Source organism: Colias croceus, chromosome 5 (genome assembly GCF_905220415.1).
Source record: "Colias croceus chromosome 5, ilColCroc2.1".
NCBI classification, from domain to species: domain Eukaryota; kingdom Metazoa; phylum Arthropoda; class Insecta; order Lepidoptera; family Pieridae; genus Colias; species Colias croceus.
This window is the reverse complement of record NC_059541.1, coordinates 11,953,751-11,973,757: the sequence shown is the minus strand read 5'-3', so window position 1 is coordinate 11,973,757 and position 20,007 is coordinate 11,953,751. Positions and strand designations below refer to the sequence as shown.

At 35.7% G+C, this 20,007-nt stretch overlaps 1 protein-coding gene and 1 long non-coding RNA gene across 2 annotated transcripts; both read right to left on the bottom strand.

Annotated features, from left to right (window-relative positions):
- Positions 1-248: 248 nt before the first annotated feature.
- LOC123692088 (coatomer subunit beta) lies at positions 249-15,904 on the bottom strand. The gene is made up of 20 exons (XM_045636722.1): positions 15,740-15,904; positions 15,466-15,560; positions 15,058-15,287; positions 14,660-14,829; positions 13,663-13,870; positions 12,659-12,796; positions 11,925-12,123; positions 11,440-11,585; positions 10,282-10,422; positions 9,607-9,762; positions 9,122-9,225; positions 8,313-8,485; positions 7,822-7,997; positions 7,199-7,328; positions 6,137-6,283; positions 4,651-4,812; positions 2,962-3,107; positions 1,781-1,870; positions 925-1,077; positions 249-627 (listed from the first exon to the last, which is right to left on the bottom strand). The coding sequence occupies exons 2-20, from the start codon at positions 15,554-15,556 to the stop codon at positions 538-540; spliced, it is 2,850 nt and encodes a 949-aa protein (XP_045492678.1). The 5' UTR covers positions 15,557-15,560; positions 15,740-15,904; the 3' UTR covers positions 249-537.
- Positions 15,905-18,165: 2,261 nt separating this feature from the next.
- On the bottom strand, positions 18,166-18,717 carry LOC123691652. Its single transcript, XR_006751438.1, has 2 exons — positions 18,626-18,717; positions 18,166-18,237 (listed from the first exon to the last, which is right to left on the bottom strand). It is a non-coding gene; the product is annotated as an uncharacterized LOC123691652 (long non-coding RNA).
- Positions 18,718-20,007: the final 1,290 nt, after the last annotated feature.

Below are 20,007 nucleotides of genomic sequence, written 5' to 3'. Positions count from 1 at the left end.
AAAATAGCTCTTTCTCCGGAGATCCTTAATATAACGATTCAAGTCATAAAAAATAATTGATGTTAAAAAAAGGTTAAAAAGTGCTTAGATTATACTAGAATTATTATATTATGTGTATTTTTTACAACTATAACGATTACCTATATTTAGTATTCTGTCAAACAATATGTGATGAAAGTTTGACGAAGAATCTAATAGGAAGGAAACAGGAATACATGATTTTTGAAGTAAGAAATAAAACAAAATTATACATATCGAATAAGTAATTTTATTAATAAAATATCAATATAAATCAATCAACATAATAGTATGTCTGACAAAGGAAGTATACACTGAATAATTTATGATTTAAATGCACGACATAAAATATATTATAATAAGAATAGTTATAACAAAATTAAAAGAACATTATTCTGAAGTCCTATTGGTGACAATACTTTTTTATAAATGTTATTGGCTATAATAAATTTTAAAGTACACTCCTTGCCATACGAGGATATAATATTAAATCTAACCTACATCCTAATTTATATATATTTACGCAGCGGGAATCGCATTTTCCGTCTGTTTGTGTGTCGGCGCTTTCTGCATCAGATTGATCTTGTCTCCGAGACTGAGTGCCATGCCCTGTTAGAAAAAAAAATTGTATAGAAAAAAGCTTTAAAATGTTTACATTTTTAAGTAAATATAATATATTATGAGATTAAATAATTTTTGACTTGAATTGCATAATGATAGTACACGTACAGTGAATAATTTAAGTGAATCTGTACAAGCGCGTTGAGAGTAAAATTTCAAGGTCGCGTTATGGCAATACCGTCACGCCATGGAGTAAGGCGACGATTTTGTTATTTTTGAATCTTGCCAAAGAAGTTTCACTTCTGACACACTCGATCTTTTTTTTTTGTACGAGTTCGTGCTTACCTGGCTCTTAGCCCGTATCCTGACATGTCCAACAACAGGCGCGTTAGGGCGGTGCAGAGCGCTCTCTATGGACAGGTTGGCGAGAGCATCTTCGCCGAAGATGGAACGGGCGTATAGATTCGCCGCCATGAACCCGCATTGCCCGGATAGAGCCTGGAGGTGTATAAATAGATGGATAAATATCCACAGGTATACCGTCTCCCTGCTTAAAGTAGATAGATAAATTGCCGCAGAGTAATAATACCCCATTTAAGACGCCTTTGCAACTTTTTTACGTTCGGGGGGAACAAATTCAACACCATGAATATCATTTTACGATTATTATTAACTAGTAACTGTAAACGAATAAGTTAGACGATATTTTAAATAGAATTATGAAATAAATTCTGCGAATAGATCTTATTCACACATAAACTGCAAGTAATTAGATACCCTTGAATACACATTTATCAAAAATAAAAATGGACCCCAAGTAGGTCCCTGTAGAACACCAAACGACGCATCACCTAGATTATTTTTCATTAACAACAATGGTTTGTATCATATTGTAAACGTATACAGCTACTTGGTTTCGTGCTAAAAAGATAATTACATAGCAATTGAGTTTTAGGACCAAAATGGAATGTTCCACAGAATCAAATGTTTTGGAAAGGTCAAATATCGCTAAAGTATTTTTGTGCTGCCACATGCATTTAAATGTGTGTTAAACAAACTGTGAAACATCCTGTGATGAAAAAGTTAATTATTTGCTGAATTGGTTTGAAATATACTCAAAATTTAAAAAAGAAACTTATTACAGAACACAAAAATATAGAGAAATACGAAAAAGACTTTACCACAATCAAATATGACTTACCTTATCTGGCGTGAGACACTTCATGTTCGTGGATGCGAGCAGATGGTCCAAATATTCACGCAAGTCCGTAATACTGGTATTTACTGACACCTGGTAATTATAAAATGAATGAAATTAGCTTCTAGAAAAAAAAATGTATAGATTTATTTAAGAAAAGAGATTGGCTGAGAAAAAGATAATTATTATTAGATGACTCGTAAACTTGGATATTATTGTGAAAAATAATTTATATTTCGTATTTAAGTTACCCGACTTTCATTCCGTCCCTCAACTACCGCAAATACTTCAAGAAAAAACAATACATTACCAAGACAAACGCACCGCAATCGATTTATTACTTAATAAATATCGTGTCTATAAATTGTTATTTAAATTGTGTTGTATCACTCGTCATATTCTAATGAATTTCTTCCATTTAGTACTGAATACTATCATCGCACCACGATCACTAGTTTATGCAAGTAACATCAAATCATCATTGTTATATTTTACATTCGTTCTTTACTATTTTCATTTTATTTAAACGTTTATGCCACAATGAATAACTCTATTGTATTATTTTAAAGACTTTCCCACCACCACGACTACAAAACGAATTAGAATGCTCATGTCCTCTCGCTCCTGTACTGCATACTATTTGATCCTCGTATTCCTTGCTATTTAAAAGATAACTTTGAATTTTTATCTGGCAGGAGTTTGAACCTACGATCAAATGATAACCTAATGCTACGTGTTCCTGTTCACTCAACTAAATTTTTTAACGCTTCTTTTACTGTTAAAGCTGTGCAACTTTGGAATGATCTACCCACCAGCATTAGGAAAGCTCAATCGCTTGAGTCCTTTAAAAATATGGTAAAGAATCATTATTTGCAAACCTGCTAATTTTCTGTGCTGTTTTTCTTTGTTGTGTTTTATTTTTAATGTTTTTGATATTGTTTGTTTTTTTTTCGTTTATTTTGATTTGTATGTTTTTTGTATTAATTATTTATTTGCTTGTTATGTGTACACTATCTTCCCATATTTGTAACTGTATATTTCATGCTTTGTACTGGTTGCTTGGAAGAAATTGCTATTTAGCAATAAAGCCGCCAATTGCTTCTAATGTCCTTGTATTGTAAATTAAAAATTGTGTGCAATAAAGAATATATAACATAACTAGAATCAGTAAACCCCTCTCCCACCTTGTTCTCCCACTCGAACTCCGCCCACATGGTGCGGAAGTCTGCATCGGAGCAGGCGTGGGGCTGGATGTAGTCCACGATGTCGATGTGGATGTCGTTCAGCACCACCACGCCGCGGTCCAGCGACGCGCCCGACACCTCGTACACTGTATATAATATTATCTTTTATACAGGGTTAGTTTTCAATGACCGGCCAAATTTTCAGAAATGGCTCAGAATCGATAACACTTTCGATCTAATGAAAAAAAAAAAAGTTTTTTTTTTTTCAATTAGATTTCATTCCTGTCCGCCACTAAAAAGTGAACGTGTGCACAAAAGCACAATTCAGTTCAACAACCTAGATAGGTAGAAGTTAGCACACACATAAATTTGGCGATGCGCGCACGCACACAAGTGCATAGATTCTGGCGGCTTGCACGAGCGAGGTCGTTGAACTTATCGCGTGTTTACGATTTAGGAAATTTTTAAGACATTTTCAAATGAATGCTATTATTTTTTTCTTTTTTATTCGACAATAAACCTTTGGCTAAAAAAATGTACCTTTGGCTTAATATCTAGATCTTAATTTTAAATTTTGGCTGGTCATTGAAAACTAGCCCTGTATTGTAATTATCAGTATCATCGACGTCATCATGATTAATATCTACACGTACACTGTGCACATTAACAATAATATCATTACTATCATCATCATCGTCGCCATCAATAACGACACATCATGCACTGGGAGCGTCATAAACAATATCTTTATTATCATCATCATCGTCGCCATCAATAACGACACATCATGCACTGGGAGCATTATTAACAATATCATTATTACTATGTTTGTCATCATCATTAATTATATCACCTCGTACACTGGCACCATCGTCAATAATATCATGATTATCATTATCATCACCATCGTTATAATCAATATCTTCGTCATTAGCACTGTCAACGTTATCACTTTTATTGTGAATGTTACGACGGATGTATAATGTCACCAGAGAAAACAAATACATATGTTGGTATTCTTATATAATTAATGTAAAAAATATAATAAACTTGAATAAATTATGATACGTGTGTCAATTATTATATCTAAATTAATTTATACAAACAGCGATTTTTTTATTCTGTTCTTAGTGACTTTTACTTACGTATCACGCAAGTATAGGCATTATTTGTGTAAGATACAAAAAATGTATCCAATGAACTTTGACGCTTGCTTGGCAAAAAAAGACTGGGATTACACGGTATAGAATTCTGTTCTGGACTTGCTTGTACAGAGCGGTCCGCCTCTCCATCTAGTAGTTCAGATAATCCTGCCACCTAACATTGAGATATACATATGGAGACGACACCGCCTACATCACTTATGTTCCGCTCAACATAAGCCATATGGCGTAACTGCACGCTCATTTTTTATTTGTTTTAAAGTGAAACGCATCAAACATGCCTTCGTGTGTATTACAACATTGCACAAATAATACGGAAAAGTGCAAAGGAACTTTCATCGGTAAGTACCTAACTAGATAATAATTTTTATAACTCAGAGCAAAAAAATTGGCGCACAGATTTTGTTCGTGGTGTCTCCTCCATACGTAGTAATATTATCTCAATGCCACCTAATAGTGATGTGTCTGCACTCGCGTAGACGTACTAACGAGCAGCACGTGCGTGTCCACCCGCAGCAGCACGTACCGATGTTGCCGAAGATGATGCCGTTCTCAGTGGAGGCGACCTTGACGTGCGCGCGGATGGTGGCGAAGTCCCGCGGCGCCAGCACCAGCGGCGCCGGCCGCTCCACCAGCCGCAGCTCGCCCAGCGTCGCCAGCTCCACCGTGCAGTTCTGCAGCGTGTCCTCTGCCAACGGACAACATGTTATACATATTTAAAAGGGAAAATTATCGCCCTTTAATTAATTAAAAATAATTAAAAGAAGTTTTCTAATAAATAGTTAGCGTGTCCTCCGGGAACACGCAACACACATCGGGTTACAATTAATAGGAAGCATTGTCGCCCTTTAAAGAAGCCCTCCTCCAACAAGTGCGGTACCGCCCCGACCGGTAACAACCACCTGCTGCGGCCCGCCATACCGACGACGCAGCTGTACGTGTCCCGCCTGCACCACTCCACCCAAGCTTCTGATGTAGTGGAGTATGTGCGGGTTAAGACCAAGTTTATCGTGAGGGTCCAGCGCCTGGAGCCACGCAATAATTTGAATTTTAATTCATTTGTTGTGCGTGTACCGAGCGAGCAGCTGTCGATCTTCATGAGCGAGGAGTTCTGGCCCCGTGGTGTCGTGTTCCGGCGGTTTTGCGGGCGGCTTCGCAACATCCAGCCGAAGCCCATTCAGCGAAATATGACACTGCCAGTGCCGTGAATTGTATATAGTGTAGTGCTTAATAGTTTTAGTTATAAAATATTATATGTATGTTAGTCTGTAAGGTATTTATTCTATGGGTCTGTACAATTTATTGTCTGTTACCTGAAATAAATGTTATATATATATTTAACTAATATAAAAATGTAATCAACACTAGAAAATAGTTTTTTGATTAATATATCTACTACGTCGGCAATGTTTTCAGTGATTAAAACAGTTTCAGAGAATGTCGATAAAAAATCGCAGGTAATAAAACATGTCCTTGATCTCTTGAAAACATTTGACTTAGTAAATCACAATATCTTCACACATAAATGCTCCTAGAATTTGATAAAAACCTATCTGGCACATAGAAAACAATATGAAGAAATAATAAATATTGACAAAGACCAAGATGGTTGCATATAAGTCCACATATGAATAAAACAGACATGGAGTTCCTCAAGGGACCCTACTTGAACCATTATTGTTGCTTATGTATGATAATGATTTGTCTTATATAACGCAATATATTTTAATTGTTTTTTGTTCCATGAAACATTTGTTTAATCATTTCTGACGATCTGAAGAATAACTAAAACTGGACATTAAATAATACAATTTTTTCAAAATATAAAAGCTCAAGTGTCATGGTTTAAAATTAAATCTAACAAAATGCAAATAATCCATTAATCGAATGACAAACTACATTATTAACGACTTAAATATAAAATAATTTAAAATCCTCAGTTTTCAGAACTGCACTGGACGAACATTTAAATTTTAAATAGGACGCTAACGATTATTTGATCGAAAACTCACCAGTCTGATTAACAACGAGCACGTCAAGCACGATATCGTACTGGTTGACCGCCACTATCGCCTCCGCGTACACCGGGTCTGAGAAACCCGTCAGCTGCCGCACGCGGGACAACTTGCCGCCCGACGTGCTGCTTGCTGATGGACGGCCTGGATACGGGAATGGGTTATTTAGATAATTTGATGTTAAATTATATCTTACAATCGTGAGACTAAGGATTCAACACGAATTAATAAGTGAATCAAGCGTGGGGTAGAAAGTAAAATAATCAGTTGTTAATATTTACAAGAAGCAAACATTTTGAATGCGAGTTTCAAAACTAAACGAACACCCATATCGGCATCACTACAATGAATAAATTAATATTTTCCTATAATTAACATTTCAAATGTGAAAATGCGTATGTGAATGTTTAATATTTCTGTGTAAATGTTTAGTGTTTCTGTCTGCATATCGTATTTGTGTGTAAGTGCGTTTATCCATGTTCCTTATCTGTGTGCGTTGTGCATTTGTGAGTTAGTGCGTGTGTGGATGTTTAATGTTTCTATGTACATTTTTAGTGTTTCTGTCTGCATATCGTATTTGTGTGTAAGTGCATTTACCCTTATCTGTGTGTGTTGTGCATTTGTGGGTAAGTGCGTATATGGATGTTTAATGTTTCTTTGTACATTTTTAGTGTTTCTGTCTGCATATCGTATTTGTGTGTATGTGCATTTATCCTTATCTGTGTGTGTTGTGCATTTGTAGGTAAGTGCGTGTATGGATGTTTTATGTTTCTATGTGCATTTTTAGTGTTTCTGTCTGCATATCGTATTTGTGTGTAAGTGCATTTATCCTTATCTGTGTGTGTTGTGCATTTGTGGGTAAGTGCGTGTGTGGATGTTTAACGTTTCCGTCGGCGTGGCAATTTAATGTTTAATGTCTTGACTGCGCGGTGGATATATGTGCGTGTGTGTGTGTGTGAATATTTAATGTTTATCTGCGTGGCGCATTTCTGTGAATGTGAAACGATGTGTGTGTACGTGTTTGAATGTGTGTGTGTGTGTGTGTGTGTGTGTGCTCACCCTGCACAGCCCTGTTGAGCGAGAGCTCGAACATGTCGTGTTGGTGCGCGGTGGCGGCCCCGGCGAGCGCACCGAACGCTATACCGCGCTCCACTTCCACGCGCTTCTCTACTGTCAACGCACGATCCGCCTGCAAAAAAAAAACACTTATAAAACCGGACCGAAGGACTAAAAAATTCTATTGGTTTTTAACAGTGAGTTGTTGTTTCTATAAATACTAATATTATAAAGCTGAAGAGTTTGTTTGTTTGTTTGGTACTACCTACTACTGGTCCGATAGTAACTACTGGTCCGATTTGAATAATTCTTTCGGTGTTAGATAGCCCATTTATTGTGGAAAGGGAAGGTTTATATATTATCACGCTAAGATCAACAGGAGTAATAATTTGGCATTCAATTAGATTATTGCGTATATTATGATTGATTAATAATTGATTCATCGATTATTAAATATATTATGTATATGAAAGTTGGCTTAATGTTGATGACTAACTCTGATGATTACCACAATTTGTTCACTAAATCCAGTAGCAAAACGAAAACTTATCAATCCGGCTCGAAGGACCAAAATGTAAAACACTGCACTATCCTTCTATATTTATTTCCACTTAATCCTCCCTTACCTCAACCTCAGGCAACAATTCAGGCTGCGCACGGTCAGGCAGAGCCAGTAATGCAGCTAGTGCTTGTCGAGACGAAGTCAACAACGCTCCGGTGATGGTGGGCGGTCGTTCAGCGCCCGCGCGTATGCACACCGCTGCGTGCTCGATGTCGTCCGCTGTTAGACCGTTCGCACCCTCTAAAAGATAAAAGAAAATTAAAACGTGTTTGCTGTTTTGTAAGCCTTCCTTTTTTGTAGTGGTCAAGTATTGAGGGAAGGGAATAATGCCTAAAATTATTTGCAAATATGTTTAAGTATAGAAAAATTTATCGGTCAGGACTCGGGATGACGTGTGAAAACATCTGGACTGATTTCGCCAATTCTTGTTTTCAAGTATTGGCTGTCAGAAAACAAACTTTATGAATGATAAAAATAAAAAAATCCTGTCAGGTCTGCAAACCAACAATGTAAAACATTTTTTTTTAATTAATTATTCCCCCTCCCCCCACTCACCGAGCTTGTGGTACGCCAGCAGCTGCGCGGCCAGCCGCAGCGCGTGCGCACGTCTCGCGGGCGGCAAGCGCAGCGCCAGCTTGCACAGCGCGGAGCAGGCGCAGGCTGCTGTGAAACTGTCGCCTGCGCGGATTGCGGTAGATAGACCCTCTTTTGTGTCGGTTGTTGACGCCCTAAATATAAAGTAAATTAGAGCAGTCGAATTATACAACGTCAAGAAAACAGGTCAATTGTCAGACGGACATTCAAGTTAATTAGAGCGTCGAAATTATACAACGTCAAGAATACCGGTCAAGTTTGTAGTCACAACAGAACTTCACATACCACTTACGGATTCAACTTTAACACACTTCAAAGTACATAATCAACCATCATGCCAATTAATTAATAGTGGGTTGGCAAAAATATCCATATATTTTTAAAGCGCCGTAATACATTTAATTTACCGTAATCAGTTTGATTTTACTGCAGCAAATCAACTAATAATTTTTACAAATTGCCCGCATTGATTTAGAAAAAGCGTTTGATAGTGTGCACAAAAAATTGGATAGAAAATCATACTACAAAAAGTACCAGAGATTTTTGAGAAAATAATGCAAAATATGGATGAAAACGTAAATAAAATCAACAATAAAATTTGCTGCTGGGTTTAGTAAATCATTTAAGATAAACGTTGGAGTTCACCAAGGATCAACTTTTGGCCCACTTTTAATCAACCTCTATGAATTTCCTAATTTAATACATTAAAGTTAAAGATACCCAAATAAGTACCACACAACCAGAAAATAGAAAAATAGGAAAATACTCACTGCGGCAAGTTGAAAGCAGATTGTGTGGCATACGCTCCGTCACTTGTAACTAATTGACGAGCCGGTGCCTCCGGTTGTTTGCTTGCTTTCTCTGGTTCCTCCTCCTGCGAATTAATTTTTGAAGTGAAACTTCTTCAGGCGCGTTGAGAGTAAACTTTCAAGGTCGCATCATAGCAATATCGTCACGTCATGGAGTTTTGGTATCTTTAAATCTTGTCAAAGAAATTTCACTTTTGACGCGTGTGCTTGGCATTTTTATCATTTCTTATGCTAAAGCTTTTACCATTAAAATTTCGTTTATCAATTGGAAAACATTTGAGCAATCTTACAACAAATAAATATAACTTAATTTTAATAACCATACATCACAACACTTAAAAGAAGCAAAGTCCTGAAAACAAATACATAAACACAACACAATACACATTTTTATGTCTAATTGACAAAATAAACATACATATTAGAAGGAGTTAAAAAAGACATACCTTTGCATCAGCATTTTTAGCCGCTGGTATGACGTTATCAAGAATCTCAAGTGCGGCTAAAGCCCTTTCTTCTGTGTCGGCGAATTCCGCCAACAACCACAGCGCTGAGCGAGCGATCTTACCGACGCGAATGTTGCTCACGCATTCTAGAAGTTTCTACGGGGAAAATTTTATTTAAGGGAAAAAATATTTGATACTAATTGTGGTATATGTGGAATTTGGAAAGTATCAAAACTCAAATGTTACATTTGTCAGTAGGATTTTAAATAACTGGATGTGTCTGGACTGTTTGATCAGTCTTTTCAAGAATAAGATAAAGAGGTAGTAATGATTTACAAAAGTATCAATTCAGTACACAAATCATTAATCATGTTGAAAGAGGTAAATGTTAAGTTAGATGTCGTAAGTGTCACCAGGCTAGTGACACGCGTAAGTAGTAAATGCTGTGTCACTAATGGAGAGTACCAAATAACATGTGCCAAGTGCCATGTGGAAAGTGCCATGTGGCAAGTGTCATGTGGCAAGTGCCATGTAGGCAAGTGCCATGTAGGCAAGTGCCATGTGGCAAGTGCCATGTGGCAAGTGCCGTATAGCAAGTACCAGGTATACAGGCGAGTGCCAGGTGGCTAGTGCTAAATGTCCGAAGTGCCAAGTGACCAGTGTACTAAGTCTCACCGAGTAGACCTGCGAGGCGAGGTCGGGGAAGGAGTGCAGCGCGTGGCGCAGGAACAGCATGACGTCGTGCGCGGCCGCCTCGCTGCCGTCGCCCAGCATCTCCACCATCGCCGGGGCCACGCTGCCCGCCACCTCGGGGAACTGTGCGGAATAATAATATTAGTGCAAGTTTCCATTGGCTAGGGGCGATAATTTTATGCAAATTGAAATATTTCAAAAAATTCAATGTGCATTGCTTGAAATGGTTACAGTTGAATTTATATTTTTGGTTTTATGGCATTCAAATGCTTTATAGATATAAATTTATAAAGCATAGAAAAAATTCGATCACGAGGCGGGACTCGAACCCGCATCCTTTCGCGCCATTCCGGGGCGGATGCCTCACCAACTCAGCCACTCAGCAGCAGCAACTCAGCCAGGGGCGGGTCACGAGTGGCTGAGTTGGTGAGGCATCCGCCCCGGAATGGCGCGAAAGGATGCGGGTTCTAGTCCCGCCTCGTGATCGAATTTTTTCTATTCTTTATAAATTTATATGGTTACTGTTGTTTTATATGGCAATGTTTATATTGTCTGTATTATAAATTTATTAGTCTGTATTAGTTTGAAGTATGTTTTGTTCATTCGTTCCTATGTTCACTCGCTCGCTCTCTTCTCTGTACTGTGTGACGATGTTACAGGTAATGTAACTAAGTTCTAAAGAAAAAAATTAAAAAGCTGTTCGAAATCCTCGTTTCATTTTTAAAACAACATCGGTTACAATTGTTTTAAGAGCAGTATTTAAACGAGTAACAGTAAATTATAGTTTTTAGTGACATAAATAATGAATTTCAGTTATAGAGGTATTTACTAAGTGAGCGACTGATTGTGAGTGAAGAAAAATCAATACCAGCAATAATCAATATCAATATCAGTACCAGCAACTTACAAACATTAATTTGAGTTACTTAAAATACAAAATAAGCAGCGCAATAATGCAATATATAGTTAGTTTATTATGTTTGATTTTTGGCATACATAATAGTAATGGTATATTGTAATTTGTAATATTACAATAACTAGTTAAAAAAATGAAACTATAGGTATGTTTATGTATTTTGATTGTATTTCTTTATGTATATGACTGTTTGTTTCTAAAATAATAACAATATTTGAGGGTACCTTGGTGGCGGCGCGGTGCAGCGCGCGCACGAGCAGCTGGCGGTACTTGTGCGCGTCGTCGTGGTCCGCGCTGTGCGCGCGCGCAGCCTCCTTGCGCAGCACGCCCACCAGCTCCTCCGCGTGACGCGGCGTCGCCAACTCCAACGCTGATACACAAACAAATCATATAAAAGATTATACCTATTTGAAAAAAAGGGCGTGTACCGCGCATACGTGTAAGTAGTAAAACTTCTTTGGTAAGATTCAAAGATACTAAAATCGTCGCCTTATTCCATTACGTGACGATATTGCTATGACTTGACGATATTGCCATGACGCGACCTTGAAATTTTACTTTCAACGCGCCTAAAGAAGTTTTACTTCAATAATATCACGCAACACAATCACTTTCACAAAAAAAGCAGTTGACACCAGACAAAACCAGATGTATTTACTATTCCAAAAAAAATCCTACAATCCCCAGTTTACAAGATCATATAACTCACCAAGTTGCAAGGTGTGCCTGCGCACATCTAAATCCGAAGCGGCAAGCACTCTCAGCACGTCCATAGCGAGGTCCGGCAGTGCTCTAGCAGCACCCTCCCCGCCCTCCGCACGGAGAGCACTCAGCTTGCCCACCACTATCAGCTTCACGTTGTTGTCGCTCTCCTTTACAATCAAATCAATGTAGCACGCCGCTGCTGCCTGTTGAAATAATTATTTATTAGCAAAAAAATCATGCTTTTATTATCTGTAACGTTTTTTTTATCGTTTAGAAATAAATTATAAGCTGTTTACCACTTTGTAGTCGATAAATTTATGTCTTAATTTGTTTTCCTTTTAAATCAAAGAAGTGTCATCAGCAAATAAACAAGCCTGAATAATATTAAATACTAAATCATTTACATAATATACAGAAAATAAACCCGGATCTAGAATAGAACCTTGTGGGACACCAATTTGCATAACTGCGCTAGGAGAGGTATGGCCTCCAAAAGAAACATTTTGAAGTTTGTAACGATGCGATAGAAAGAGGCTGTCAAATCTCGTGTATTATTTATAATTCCACAAAAATTTCATTTTGTTGATAATGTTTTGTGTTCTACATATTCGAAAGCTTTAGAAAAATCACAAAAATTAAAAAACTTTTTGGAATTGGGAAAATAATAATTATACATCTATGTAATCTACATATATTAGATTAGTTTTTTTTTTAAATATTTGTAATGTTAAAGTTGACCTTGAGCGCAGCGGGCGCGTTGGACAGCGTGATGAGCGTGCCGGCCGCCTCGTAGCGCACGGCGGCGCTCGGCGCGTTCAGCAGCCCGTACACCGTGCGGATGAACCGCGACCGCTCGCCCGGGTTCGCGTGGCACACCTGTATTTATTTATTTATTCATTTAAACAGAATTATTCATTGTACTTACAGTAATTAAAACAAAACATACATTAAATTTAGTAACAATACATAAAAAATGACTACAACTACATGCATCCAAGGACATGCTGCTACAGAGGTCCAGGATACCATTTGCACAGCTAGCAAAAATATCAATTGAGTATTTGAATAAAAATTTTTTTTGTGCTAAATGGAAAGATTATATATTAGTTTTATAACAAAACTATTTTTTTAAATTTTTTTTTGCAATAATTCAAAAGTTATTTCAAAATAAAAATTAGTCTTTGAATCCAGTACCGAAAAAACACCGACAACTCCCGAAGCGTCACCCGGACGCGTGTGACGTCATAATGTTAGTTTTAACACATTGCAGTTGATAGAAAAACGTATACAGCATTTTGATGTCACATCTATGGTGACCAGTCATGGCGCGTTTATAGTCACGTGATTTTAATTTAAATTTCATCAATATTTAATTGCTTATAATTAATTGAAAAAAAATTTTTTTAGAGTTTTTTTGCATTAAATATCAATATTATTAATAGTAAGGTTTTAAAATACATAAAAAAATCAATAATTTTTTTTTATTCGAATACTCAATTGTGGCATTAGAGCATACAATTATTTCTTAAGGTCATTCAAACATGTATCAAAATTTGCTTTGAGTCATCAAAATACATAGAATTTATAATCTGGTTCAGAGTTACAACAGAAAAGAGCCAGAAAGCTATTTTTAAATAGAAAATGTTTTTTTTCCAAGTTGCAAAAATACCTTATATATAAATATGTAATTAGAATAAAAAATCATCTTCATGGCAGAAAAAACCTCAAAATATAAATCTTACCTTGTAGATCAGCTCCACAATCACCAATTGCAGAATATCTCCGAACCCATGCACACTGTCCAATCTGGACGACAGGTAAGAGAGCGCTCGCTCCTGGTCAGCATGCAGCAGCATGAGGAAGGCGTTACGCTTGCACGACATATCCTGCTCCGTTTCCAGGAAGTTCGCTATCAGCTCCGGAGCGTCAGGAATGAGGAATTCAAAGTTTCTGACAATGTCGAATTGTTACATTTTTATAGAATAATGTCAATCTTAACTTCTCTATACTAGTTTTTTCGTAAAGAAGCAACAAACATAGATACATCAATCCTCTTTCACATTTTATTTATTAGGGGCCATCCATAAAGTACGTCACACGTAAAGAGGGGGGGAGGGGGTCGACAAAGTGTGACACGGTGTGACAAGGGGTGGGAGGGGTCTTAAGTTTCGTGACGTCACATTTAAAAATCTAGAGGTACTAATCGCGTAATTTGAAATATAAATTAAACTAAAAAATATGTCCAACTCTATCTTTAGGGCAATACGGTTTAAATTGTTTTGTTGACAATTAATATATTATGACAATAACAAAAAAATAAACTAATGAATAACATTAGTTTATTTTTTTGTTATTGTTTCAAATATTTGATATTATGTTGATTTCATAAAAAAGTACTTAATTTAAATGGAAATAAAACTAATTTCGGAACTGCTGTTTTAATTTAATAATTTTTCGATGTTAAATTGCAAAACATGTGACGTCACACTAGGGAGGGGGGGGTCTTAGAAATGTGACCACCTGTGACAAGGACGGGGGGGTGCTCAAAATCTCATGAAATTAGTGTGACGTACTTTATGGATGGCCCCTTAGTAGGATACACACATTTGCTGCATTCAACAACTTAGGATGAGTTATAATTATTTTGAATATTTAAAATTTATTAAAATCAGATAGATTTATCAAAATGTAATCTGGTACATTCATTTGAAATTTTAATATGTCAATCATTTAATTCACCTGTAAATAGTGAAAATCGCAAGAACAGCATTCCTCCTCACGTAAGAATGTCTGTGTTCCAGGCATGTCCTGATCGCTGGCATCAGGGGCTCCAGGAGCTCAGGCTCCTTCAGCTTGCAGAGGAAACGCAGGGTGGATCCACGCAAGAACTCGTTGGGGTGTTGCAAGTCCTAAAAATGTATTATAGAATTTTAAATTAATTATTTAAACAATATTTGGACATAAGTTGCATTTTTAACAATGTAAACAAATGTTTGTTTATTTTTAACAGGTTTTGAACTTCATTACATTCTTATAAAATAAGCATGCATTATGTTCATTAAAAATACTCTTCATCAATCATAAAATGAAATAAAAATAATCATGTTATACTTCATCAACTTTTCAGTAAACATTACCTTTCTATAAGCATCACAGACAAGAATCATCTCTTGCATCAGCTTGCCATCAGGTGTGGTCTTCGGGACAATCTCCCAGAAGATCAACAATAGTTTCTTGATGGTATGATCCTGTAGCGGCAGGACAAACCTGATGATTATCATCAAAAGGCCAGGTATCTTTTCTCCAGATAGAATAATTCCAATTGTCTTTTTCAGAGCTTCTATTTTCTTTTTAATATCTCCCTTTTCTGAAACATGGGAAGTTAATATAAAATGGGGTCCAATATGTAAAAGTTAGTATATTACTTCTTGAGTATGTTTTTATTGATACAAATGTTTTGCCTTTTGACATATTGATGAAATAATTTAATACACTTATTATACATATTAAATTGAATAGTGGCATGTATTAAAAAATCAACTTACCAAGGTCAATTTTAAGCTGCATCTCATTGTAAGGCTCCGAATCGGTTGGAAAATTAATCAAAGTATAACAGGGTTGTTCTACTCCCCCCATGATTCTGAAAAGGTACATTTATATAGATTTATCAATCGTAACGAGGCTCATCAACTATTGTCATTCAATTATTAAGCTCTTGCCATCGCAGTACAAATACTTTATCTAATACTTTAATAGAAACATAGCTGTAACATGAAATTATTTTTGATAAGACACATATGAAATATGCAATTTACATACCTTTATTTTAGGGTTTCCTTCTCTGTACTAATGATACTTTATAGTATATTATGAAGAAAATGAATAATCCAATACAAAAATGACGAAATACACAGATTTTAAATTGTTTTATTATACGCTATTCGGTGAGACGTGTCCACTATCCGCATCGAGACATTTGAGTGACATTGACAGATGACATTGACATTTCTTTTTTTTAAAGGAATAATCAGTATTGAGTGCCACGGGTATTGACAAAATTTTAAGCTATTGCATAGCTTCTATCGCGGGCCTTGAGCGCGGGGACCGAATCCAGAAATTCCATAACGAAAAAACCCTCACGCTCCCCACTCAGACGGGCACGGAGGTGTGGCTTGAAGGCATGCTATACAATAGCTTTACCGCGGCAGTCCCCGAGTGCCACACGTCTTTTTTATTATAATATTATTTATACAAGGGGATTAAAACCTTGATGAAAACAGTTGCAGATAGCATGATATTTTTAATGCTATGGTAAGAGTACCTACGTATATAATTTTTTGTGGTGGTCCCTAGTGTCCCTAGTCCTAGTCCCTAGGTCACTAGTGGTCCGCCCCGGCTTCGCCCGTGGTACCTACATGTTTAAACTATCCTATCTCTCAAGTTGGATCGAACTGCACATGGTGTGCGAATTTTATTATAATCGGTTAAGTGGTTTAGGAGTCCATTGAGGAAAAACATTGTGACACGAGATTTATATATATTAAGATATCGTTAGTTCATGGTTTGTTTTTGATTGTTCGCTATAAATAATTGTTTGTTCCTTAATTGTTTATTTAAAAATAATTACAGTGAAACTTGGTTAAGTGGGACCTTTTTTTTTTTTATATATTTACCTCTATAACTCTTTCATAGTTACCTCTATAACTGAGACAGCGAGTAAATTTTATATGCATAAACCTCTGTAACTGAGATAACATTGTTTGTTTACTCATTCTTATTCTACCCACAAATTCCACCCGTAATTCCAAGTACGTAACTACAAATTTTGAGCTTCAATTACCTTCAGTTTTAGTTTCGCTTTACTATCATACCGTTTTTTTTTTAATGATCGCACTTGTATAACTGAAATAACCTGTATTCTCACCTCTATTAATGGAACCCTCTGAAAATGAGACAGATATATTTATTTATACCTGTATATCTGGGACACTGGGTAAGTGGAATACCTCTATAAGTTAAACGACATTGCAGGTCCCTTGATGTCTCACTTAACTTTCACTGTAATTAAAAACGTACCGTTTGGTTAGCCCCCTCAATCAAATTTATTAATATTTTTCCATATCATTAGTAAAATAATTACAGATAAATACAGATAGATTTACGTTTAGGAAATAAATACAGAAATAAATACAGATTTACGTTTGTTCTTCAATAAATTACGTTTGTTCGAACATTTAATTGCATTTTTATTGTTTAAATTACAACTTTTAATTACGCGTATATACATCGCAAAAAGTTACATTGCGCATGCGCATGCTAAGTTTGTATGAAAAAGTTTATGTTAATTGTTGAGTACTCGTGTTTAAACATGAAAAATAAGTCTTAAAACTGAAATATTTTTATGAAAGAACGAGTCGATAAAATGTATGAAAGTGAGTAATATGATTATGTATGTTTTTATACTAGCATTCCGCCCGCGGCTTCGCCCGCGCAGTCAAAGAAAAACCCGCATAGTTCCCGTTCCCGTGGGATTTCCGGGATAAAACCTATCCTATGTCCCGGGGTAAAAGGTAGCCTATGTCCTTTCTCGGGTATCAAAATATCTCCATACCAAATTTCATGCAAATTGGTTCAGTAGTTTAGGCGTTATTGAGTAACAGACAGATAGACAGAGTTACTTTCGCATTTATAATATTAGTATGGATTTGTTATTAGGGACTCGTGTTTTAACACAAAAATCTAAGTCATAAAACTAAAATGTAATTTTATAAAGAAAAGAATTTCAATACAATGTGATAAAGAAAATAATGTAAGTATGTATTTTTATACAGTGCGACACAAAAGAGATGACAAAAAATGAGGGCGCCACCGTCGCTCATATAGCAACACTGATACTGCGACGCAAGCAATCTTGATACTATAGAATAAAAATCAAAAAAATAAAAAGTAATAAATACCGCGATTTAAAGTTGTTTCATTCATCATCGTGTAAATTGAAGACAAAAATACATTAGTATTTTAAATGACCTACCTAGGTCAAATTTTACTTAAATGTATTTGGAATTAGTTTATAGAAATCGGTCAAGCCATTTAGACTGCAGAGGCGCACATAGAATCAAACATACGAACAAACAAACATACATACATACAGCTCAAACCTAAGGCTCAAACACATTACGCTCCTTCTGGGTCCGTCAGGTAAAAAAAACAAGGTGATTTGAAAACTACATATGTATTTTTATTTATTTTTTGTAGATATTCTCCTTCATTTTTACTCCCTTGCTCCACTATCCTGCGTACTGTGCTTTCAGAAACCCCTATAACAAACGAATTAAAATGAATAAAATCAAATAGTACATTTAACATAATATTTATTTAGTAGCTTAAAACTATTTTTTTTTATGTCGGAGGCCAAGACTCACTTTGGATCCCTGCGTCCACTCTAGTAAGTAGCAAGTAAGGATTCATAGATAGCTGTATGAAAATAGTTATCACTATACTATTTAAGGCTGGTTGGATTGGATATAACTTCTTGACTCAAATTGTGCTGGTCGCACTATAAAAACTAGTTTTTGTTTACATACAAATAACCTCAAATTAAATTTCAAAAACGTAATAATCGCCATAGATACGTACATTAAACACTGGTCACTAATGGAATATTCTATTTTACGTAGTACTGAGCAAAAATAAATGGAATCTCACCGGTATAATCTGCTGTACGTCTGTAAACGTTTTCCAAATATTTTTCTCGTTTTTCAGCTTGAAATTATGAGAAACACCGAATGAAAACTATTAATAAAATAAAACAACGTGTATCTGATTGCGAACGAGAGGCAAGTATTTTAATGACTAATGAGCAAGAACGAATGAACCGATACATTGATACAATTCATACAGTCACAAAACGAATTACATTCTTCACTCTCTTATTCACTAGATGACGTAGGTTTCATTTGATGTCCATAGATTAAAAACAACACCCCCACTACATCACATGAAACCAAATACAACACATATACAATACAATTATAAACAATCATTAATTCCCAGAGCTTTAATACATTTATAATGCTTGCTTGCACAAAGTGATTTTGTAAAAATATCAGCTGGCATATCGCTAGTACACATATATTTAATACTTATAATCTTATTTTCAACAGACTCCCTCAAAAAATGATATTTGATATCAATGTGTTTGCTTTTTCTATGTAAGACATGATTAATAACAAGTTTTTGGGCGCTCTGGCTATCATTGTACAAGGTAATAGTATATGCTGGTTGATTAGTGACTTCAGACAACAATACTCTTAAATACATAGACTCTTTACAAGCTTCTGACATAGACATATACTCAGCTTCCATACTGGACAAAGCTACCGTTTTTTGTTTTCTACTTTCCCATGATATTACTCCCCCTGACATCATAAAACAATACCCTGTATATGATTTTCGATCAACACAATTATTGGCCCAATCAGCATCAGCAAAACCTAACAATTCAGAGCTACCTTTGACATACCTTATACAATAATTTTTAGTCCTTTTTAAATACCTAAGAATGCGTTTAGCATAATTCCAATGAGTGCTATTATGACAAGAATTAAATTGACTTAAGAAACTCACACTAAAAGTTATGTCAGGCCTCGTTAATACAGACAAATACATGAGACTACCAATCAATTGCTGATATGGAATATTAGTATCATTAACATTGTTATTTTTATCTATATTTAGTTTTAATTCCATAGGTGTACTGGCCTCTTTACAATTTAGCATGTTAAATTTAACTAATAATTCTTCAATGTATTGTTCTTGGTCTAAAGTACATACATTATTTTTATAATCAATATTTACTCTCATTCCTAAGCATTGTTTTACATTTCCAAGATCTTTAATTTTAAATTTAGTATTCAAAACTGAAATTAAACTATTTGTCTCTACTTTACTGTTAGAGTATACAAAAAAATCATCCACATAAAGAGCAACAATAACTTTTACATTGTCATGAAATTTAGTAAATACACATGGTTCTATATAACTTCTCTTAAAGCCTAATTCTGTCAAACATTGATCAACTTTATCAT